At 39.7% G+C, this 8,602-nt stretch overlaps 2 protein-coding genes across 3 annotated transcripts; one reads left to right on the top strand and one right to left on the bottom strand.

Moving 5' to 3' along the window:
- The first annotated feature begins 485 nt into the window (after positions 1 to 485).
- fhl2a (four and a half LIM domains 2a) lies at positions 486 to 3,738 on the top strand. The gene is made up of 6 exons (XM_008434743.2): positions 486 to 898; positions 989 to 1,164; positions 1,255 to 1,429; positions 2,705 to 2,874; positions 2,952 to 3,138; positions 3,224 to 3,738. The coding sequence occupies exons 2-6, from the start codon at positions 1,009 to 1,011 to the stop codon at positions 3,373 to 3,375; spliced, it is 840 nt and encodes a 279-aa protein (XP_008432965.1). The 5' UTR covers positions 486 to 898; positions 989 to 1,008; the 3' UTR covers positions 3,376 to 3,738.
- Positions 3,739 to 4,722: 984 nt separating this feature from the next.
- Positions 4,723 to 8,091, bottom strand: lg2h2orf49 (linkage group 2 C2orf49 homolog). Of its 2 annotated transcripts, none has more exons than XM_008434722.2 (4): positions 7,744 to 8,091; positions 7,371 to 7,525; positions 5,760 to 6,012; positions 4,723 to 5,596 (listed from the first exon to the last, which is right to left on the bottom strand). In XM_008434722.2, exons 1-4 carry the CDS (start codon positions 7,852 to 7,854, stop codon positions 5,540 to 5,542), a joined length of 576 nt encoding a protein of 191 aa, XP_008432944.1. In that variant the 5' UTR covers positions 7,855 to 8,091; the 3' UTR covers positions 4,723 to 5,539. The 2 variants fall into 2 exon arrangements, with proteins under 2 accessions (XP_008432944.1, XP_008432952.1); XM_008434730.1 differs by having other exon boundaries at positions 7,371 to 7,580; positions 7,744 to 7,836.
- Between the last annotated feature and the right edge of the window lie 511 nt (positions 8,092 to 8,602).

The following is an 8,602-nucleotide window of genomic DNA, read 5'->3' as shown; positions in this document are numbered from 1 at the left end:
AAGCATCTCAATCAGAGTATGTACAAGTCGTTGCAATATTTAACACAACTTTAAAAGCAACTATCAGCATCAATAAAACATCTGGAGGCTTGGAGAGAAAAAAAAAAGCAGCAAATGACATTTTTTTTATTCTCTCATTTCTTTCTCTGGGAAATTGTAAGTTTTATTTCAGATTTAAAGACGTTTTTAAAAGAGGCCGCCTTTTCTTTAGAGGCAAAAGCTCACTGGAGGTTAAATTCCTTGCAGTCGGGCTCCCAGATGGATGGGCATCAAAGCGGACCCCCGAACCTGACAAAACAGCTGCATGGCACGTCCAAATAGCTGCAGGTCTTATTTGTGGCCTTTCAGATTATCTTTCCGTATTTTTAGGAGTCAGATAAATCCTTATATAAGCTAGGTGAGTCATGGTGGGAGCAGCAGACAATGAGGGAATGTGGGAGGGGTCGACTGCGTTTGTAACAGAGAGGCACGGACGGGATTAAAAGTCTTGGTTTTGTCCAGATAAAAAATGGTATTGCCTCYTCGATTCCAAGAGGATCCCCCCCCAGTCGGTCACAGGTCTCGTTTTAAAACTATGAGCCAGACATGAAGAACGGACAAAACTGACTGGACTTGTAAGAAAAATACGTAGTATCGCAGTACAAGGTAAACCCCAAGCAGCTGCTTGTTTTTTAATAGTCATTACTACGAGAGCCGCTCACAATGACCAGGGAAACAGGGATCTAGCGCTGACAGTTGGAAGTGAGGCCCTGTATGGGTCAGTACACACTTGCATAGTGGGCGTTGGTATGCAGGGAGGGCAAGTGTTGACTGTCTCTAAGCAGGGCTGATGGGAGTTATTTATATCTCCGCAACCGGTCACTCTCTGCTCCTGATGCACAGAACAAAGTGAAATCTGGTAGGAAAGATTAGAGAGAAAACTGTTTTCCTTTATTTTCTTTGGAAAGGTCTTACAAACAAATAAAGCCTGCACTCTTTCGATTCCCAGGTGAGTGACTCTTGGTCAAAATGACCGAGCGCTACGACTGCCACTACTGCAAGGAGTCCCTGTTTGGGAAAAAGTACGTTCTTCGAGAGGACAACCCTTACTGTGTGAAATGTTACGAGAGCCTGTACTCCAACACTTGTGAAGAGTGCAAGAAACCCATTGGCTGCAACACCAGGGTAAGTGACTGAATTGAAAAAGAAACACTACAGACATGTGCAAGATGAGACTGTGTCAGCTTGGCAACAACTATCTGACATTCCTTGCAGGATCTGTCCTACAAGGACCGTCACTGGCATGAGGACTGCTTCAAGTGCTTCCAGTGCAAGCGCTCCCTGGTGGACAAGCCGTTCTCCACCAAGGATGAGCAACTTCTTTGCACCGAGTGCTACTCCAATGAGTATTCCTCCAAGTGCCATGAGTGCAAGAAAACCATCATGCCAGGTAAAAAGGAAATCAAATAYACCATGGAAAGATTTTTAGATTTTCCTTTCAAGAGTTTTGATGTGACCAAAGGCAGGCAATTTGGGGGACGTTTCCTGAGAGGCGGGTGGGCTGGGGTGAGCAGCGGCATTTCTAGCATTACTTCTGCCTTAGGTGAGCTCTTATTTCTGCAAGTTGAGTACTGCTTGCACTGCCCAAAATGGTTCCATTCACCATTAAATGGACATGCATGTAAGCAATTCAAAACTTATTTGATGCCCAACTTTTAAAGAATTGACAAGATATTTTTGAGTGCCTGTTACCTCCGTGATCAGGCTGAGGTAGCCCTATGGACGCTCACAATGAAATGTAGAAAGAAGTGACCGAAAATAATTCAATCGCCAGAGGCATCAATAAGTGAAGTGGCATTCACAAAATGTTCATTTTAAATCTACGTCCTCATCACAACACATCAACACTTAAATATGCATTATAATCTGGCATAGTGATTACCAACTGGCAGGTTTCCATCCATCCATTTACTTACAACCTTGTCCCCAGTGGGGTCAGAAGGGGTGCTGGTGCCTATCTCCAGGTTGACATTTYGGGCGAGAGGCAGGGTACACCCTGGACATATCGCCAGTCCATCACAGGGCAACACCGACCGGTTTGTCAAATGAATAAAGATAAGAAGAAAAGAAGACAAAAGACAACATGTCTACTTTTCTAACTTCCAGCTACTTGTGGCTCTGCTGCATTGCTACTATCAGCTTGTACATGAACAGGAAACATTTAGAAAACTTTCACTTTCCACTCGTGTTTTTTGTTTGGTTGGTAGAATGCAAACTTCTACTGACCTTTTTTTGTTTGTTTTCCCACCTTTTAATTTTTTTTTTACACACAACACCTCTTTCTATTAAAATTATACAATTGTAAACAACTTAAGAAATAACCAAGGTTCAGTCTTCCTYGAGTGTAGCTGAAATACTCTTATTTGGCCACCTACAGCAGAAAGCCAAAAATTTAAACTATAAATGWGGAAAACATAACTTTGTGGTGCATAGATGTACAAGATGAACTCCAGCTGCTTAGTGCCGATTTAACTCGGGTTAAATTTAATTACACCATTCACAATGCAACCAGTCTTATCCAAACTGAACCGATTGTTATGAGTATACCCAATTACCCAATTACTCTATTAGGATTCAAAGCTGATTCCTATAATTCTCTCTCAGCACTGCTTCTTTTTCCATCTCTTTAACTTCCTGTTGCCTCTTCCATCTCAATTTCCTGAAGGCTCCAGGAAAATGGAGCACAAGGGCAACAGCTGGCATGAGACCTGCTTCACCTGCAAGCGATGCCAGCAGCCAATCGGCACCAAGAGTTTCATCCCGAAGGAGAGTCAGAACTTCTGTGTGCCCTGCTACGAGAAGCAGTTTGCCATGCAGTGTGTGCACTGTAAGAAGGTAGGACTTCAAGCACATCTATGTGTATTTACGAAACTTTCTTGTGTGCTCGATAAGATGATGCTCATTCTGATTAGCCCATCACTACCGGTGGGGTGACCTACCGTGACCAGCCCTGGCATAAGGACTGCTTCCTGTGCACTAGCTGCAARCAGCAGCTGTCCGGCCAGAGGTTCACCTCCAGAGACGACTTTGCCTACTGTCTGAACTGCTTCTGCAACCTTTATGCCAAGAAGTGTGCCTCCTGCACCACCCCGATTAGTGGTAATCAAACAATCCTCGTGCTAACTGRATCCAAAACTGCTTTTCTCAAGTCTCCTGATGGTAGACTTGATGTTTTTTCCTTCAGGTCTCGGAGGAAGCAAATACATCTCCTTCGAGGAGCGCCAGTGGCACAACGACTGCTTCAACTGCAAGAAGTGCTCCGTGTCCCTGGTTGGCCGTGGCTTCTTGACTGAACGGGATGATATCCTGTGCCCAGAGTGTGGCAAAGACATCTAACTCTGCCTGAGGGATAACAATACAACTAACAAATGGCATATATTGAATAAGTAATATTAGACAATAAAGTATAGCATCTTTAGCATAACTATGACTGTACATTGTTTTTAGCTCCGGATTGCACACTAATCGTGTTTTTTGACTTCATGAMGCTTATTCAAAGTTACYTGTAAGTTCCTTCAAGATGAAAATGTATTTACTAATAAAGTATCTGTAGGCATGAATGTAAAGGGTTTTCTCAAATGCAGAATTTGAACTACGCTCRCCCTTGTATTTTCTTGGGAGAGTGAAAGACAGATGTTTAAGTCAAAAATTWAAAAAAAGAAATAAACGAAATGAATAAAATGAAAGCTGAATTGTAAATTTGTTTTACCTCAAAATTTTTCAGATTTTGTCACAGTTCATCCACAAATGTCACTGCATATTACTGGGATTTTATGTGGAAATGTTYAGAGCCAATGTTTAAACCACCACTTCCTAATCATAATAAATATAAATAGTATGGCTTCTCATCTACAATGATGGCTCAAGCAAACAGCCAAGAGGCTCAAAGCAGCTCTGGAGGAGCTGCAGAGAGATACAGCTCAGGTGGGAGAATCTGTCAAGATATATTATTAGTCAAGCGCTCAACAAATCTGGCCTTCATGGAAAAGTAACAAGAAGAAATCCAACAGAAATCACGTTTAAATTAAGCAGCAAATYATGCAGTTTATTCAGCAAACATTTGGGAGACGGGAGGGGAAAAAAACTACTTTTTGGCCTACAATGGAGTGAWTTAGATCAAAGCATATTAACGTGTTAAAATGACCAAGTGAAAGTCCAAACCTAAATCAGTTTGAAAATCGGTGCCAACATTTGAAAGTGTAAGTTGCAAGACGGATGTGTAAACCTGGCAGAGACACACTACAAAAGACTTGAAGCAGCAATTCAGGCAATAAATACTATTTGCATTGTGCTACGACCCTAATAAAGCCATATTGAACAAAATACATGTTTGCTCACTACTAAAAAGTATTTAAAAGATGAGAAAAAAAACACTCTGGAGGAGCTTTAGATAAAACGCAAGTAGTATATTAGTTCTTGAAAGCATTTATTGAAAAGTATTTTCCTAGGACTGATAAAAAGTTGATATGATGAGAACATCCAAGCTACCGATAATTATCAATTAATTTTTGTAGCCTTTTATAATGTGCAAACAAAATGACTTAGAAAAAAATTAAAGGTCTTTGACAATAATATTTGATTTCATAATATAACAGTACGTCATGTGCTGTAAATTTTACAATAAATGTTTATGAAATAATTGAGACAAAACCAACAAACTTTCCTCCAAGACTTAAGGCAACAAAGAAGTGTGTTGAGAATTTATTTTAAAAAACTGTTTCTACAAATGCTGAAAACATTTTTTTTCCTGTGTGTTTGTAATGAACTTTGTCTACATCAAAGACATCAGCTGCAAAGGGAAATTATCCTAACCAATAAATACAGCATTACAGGGATCTAAGCTCGGGTCGGTTTACGCTCAATATACAAAAGTTTTCATAGTTTTCCCAAACCTTCCGCTTGATGCCTATTTAACCCTTGAGCATGATCAGTTAAGGATTTTAAAAATATTACTAAATAAAACCTTGACCTTACTGGAATTACAGCAAAAACTGAAAAGCATCCATTGGTTACCAAATGACATCGATTCAACTTCTAAACAATGTAGTTATTAGGGAAACAAGTCTCTCACTGGTGCATCAATATGTCTATCCGTATCAAAGTGTAGGATTCTTCTGTAGGTTTTATAAACCAGGAAAATCACATTTTCATYAAATACATGAAAGCATCAACAGTCATTGTTATTAAATAAAAAAATTAAAAAAAAACAAGATGGGAGATGCTGGCTATGAGGACATAAAGGGCACTTGAGGCTGCAAAAAGCAACCAGGAAGATCYTGACTTCGACAAGCAGGGTTGATCTCCTGAGCGTCTCTGTCCACCATAAATAAGAATATTAAAGGGGTCCTTTGTGACGTCTAAAAAAAAAACCCCCCAAAAAAACGCTCATTACATCTTTTAGTTGGAAAACTGTGATGGTGAGAGGTTAGGCTGTGAGAGGTAAAAGACATGATGGGGAGAGATTTATGGATGAGTCTGAGCTGCCATGCTGGGTCAGGTGTCATGGCCACGTTATGTGTTGGATCTTTTTCTTCACCTCTGCAGATTTTAGAGCATCCTGAAAAAACAAGAGAAAATTAACCATAACGCTTAATCGTTGTTATAGTCTTTTAAAAACAATATTTGTTCCATTTTCTTTTMKGGAAAACTCCTCGAGCTGTTATAGTACCATATTATGAACTGATTTGAAAGATTTCCAGTCAATCAAAGTAACTTCCTACCGAGTCGCCTGCGTCCCGTTTGAGGTTTGCGGTTTCAGAGCTGCGATGTGTGGACGAGGGAGACAACGATGAAGTGCCTGAGAGTTTRCGGATGGGGTTGGAAAGATTAGCAGCAGGAGGAGGTTTCAGTCTGTCTGTGACTCCGGCGGAGCCTTTCGTGCCCTCGAGTTTCTTCACTTTCAGCGGGGACGACTGAGTGGACTTCCCGTCAAACGCAATCAGAGGTCTCTTCCTGTGTTGGTCATTAYAGGAGCTGGGAACACGACAAAAATATCCAACAGATGTTCAGATGCTTAGTCAAAGATAGACACATCTGCAAAGGGATGAGTAAATACTGAGAAGGTCAGAGCTGTTTTAAATTTTTTTTTCTTACTATTTCTTACATTTACGGTGGACAATTTCTTGTGATCAACCTCAGATCCCAGTAGGGATTTTCCAACTGTGCAAATGAATATCTACTACAGTTAATCCAGTCTGACGCAAGTGACACACCTGATACTAAAATATAATTAGATTTTGTTGAATTATGATGTCTCAAAACCATGTTTCCAGGGGTGCTACRGTGGCGCAGGGCTAAATAATGACCCATGTATGCAGGCCTTAGTCCTTAATGCAGCCATAGGTTCGAGTCCTGGCCTAATGCCCTTTCATGCATGTCTTTCCCCTCTCTCATTACCCACTTTCATGTCTGACCACTCTCAAATAAAGGCCACTAAAAACCAATAAAACAATAAAAAAAAAATTAAAAAAAAAACATGCTTCCAAGAACCACACCGGATGAGAATATTATAGAAAATAAATTAATTATCAGCTGTAAAGCTGAGTAAGAATCATCCATAAGATATGAATTTATTGACGAACGGTTGGTATAAGGACTGTGCCCGAAATCAATTGCAAAGAATAAAAAGCCTTACTAAATACAACACATTTTGAGGGAAACATGTAGTCTCTCAAAATGTTTCAGAAGATCAACAATAAATCAATATTTAAAAGAGACAAGTTGACCTGGAAGGTATTTGAAAGATACTGTCAGCAATAGCTTGGCAGGAGAGTTAGTATGATGTAGAACAGATTGCTGTCAAAAACAATCATGCATTGTACTCTCTTTATGTAMATTTTACTTCATAAGGTTACATCTTTATGTAACAATAATAATATAAAAATAAAGAATGACTTGGAAAATGCTCATCTAAAATCCTTATGTGTGTTTTTTTGATATTAGAGGCTTACAAAGAAATAAAAAAAATGCAACTTCTTTTAATACTTAGCTTTGTCTAAAATCGATATTTTATTTATTTGCTCACTTTATGTGTTCTTGATTTTTGTTTTTTTTATTATTATTCTTATTTTATTTTGTGGTGATAAGTGACACGTGGGACAATATGAAAGAGCTCCTTGGGATAAATATAGAAAAAGTAGCCTAACCGACAGCAAGAAATGCATCCTTCAGNTTATTTTATTTTGTGGTGATAAGTGACACGTGGGACAATATGAAAGAGCTCCTTGGGATAAATATAGAAAAAGTAGCCTAACCGACAGCAAGAAATGCATCCTTCAGRTAAAACCCATYAATGTCCTGCAGCCTGAAGAGTGAACCTTGACCTTTCTGACCTGTGCCCAGCGGCTGTCTGTCTCCCCTGGCTCTTCTGCATCCTCCGTCCCCAGCGGTTGTTGGGTAAAGTCCTCTGCGGCAGAGGGATGACATGCCGCAGGTAGAGCTCTGTGAGCCGGTCCCTGTCTTCACAGGCTCTGGTACTGACATTTCTCTGGTTCAGAACAAAGAAAACCTCGGAATCCAACATAAAATTCACACAACACGCACTGAGAGAGAGAGAGCGAGAGAGGGAGAGAGAGCGAGACGGAGAGAGGGAGAGAGAGCGAAAAACAGCCCTACTGTTTAGCTGACAAGCTACATTTTCAACATTCTTCGTTTTTTCTACAATAAAATGATTACTTCCGCATCCCTCTTCAACATTTAACTCACCTCCTTTAAAATGAGCTGCATAAAATCTTGAGATAGGAGCTCAGGGTGAAGTAAGAAGTCCGCATCTGAGGTCGAAACACTCTGTTTATTTTGTCCTGTGGCAGCAGCCATTGTTGCTACTCTTCTTCTTTGAGGAATTATCGACGATAGCTTCTCCTTTGCAATCCTGCACTGCCGCCTGCTGGACACAACAGGCTCTTTCTACTGTGTCTTTCAGAAGGYTGTTTTCTTTCTTAATTTCYTGGTAAATTACGACATTTCATGATAAACAAAACTCTCGAATAGGAAAGGATAATTCGAAAAAGGCACTAACTCCCGGCAGGTCAAGCAGCCACAGAAGATGGATGAGCAGATAGATGGATGGACAAAGGCCTAAAGACTATATATTTTTTCCTATTCCAGGAAAAACACACACACTTAGTGGAACTTCATACAAAAAATCTTTAATAACCTAGCTTTGCCTTTCAAAAAATTAGAAATTAAACTCAAYAAACATTTAAAACTGACAAAACAACAGTTTGATATTACAAAATTCTGCACTTCTTGGTTTTGGTTCGTTTTTTTTTATTATATATAGCTTACTGAACATTTATAYTGTCTGATTTGTCTGTAACTCCCTCACTTTTACACATCTGACAACAAAAGTATTTTTTCCCACAATGATTTGTTTCAGGACAACAGGTTACAGCTTGCAGCAGACAGGTCAAACCAGTAGATCACAGGGGAAGATGTAAAACAGGTGGAACTTCTGTAATAATTTGCAAACTAAGCATCTATTTACTCATGGAAACAAACAGTAGACAATATACTGCACATGATGTTTGCAGGAGATATGATGTTTTCTTGTATTTCATTTTTT

Source organism: Poecilia reticulata, linkage group LG2 (assembly GCF_000633615.1).
Source record: "Poecilia reticulata strain Guanapo linkage group LG2, Guppy_female_1.0+MT, whole genome shotgun sequence".
Classification (NCBI taxonomy): Eukaryota; Metazoa; Chordata; class Actinopteri; order Cyprinodontiformes; family Poeciliidae; genus Poecilia; species Poecilia reticulata.
Note: the sequence above shows the minus strand (reverse complement) of the source record. Positions and strands in the feature narration are given on the sequence as shown.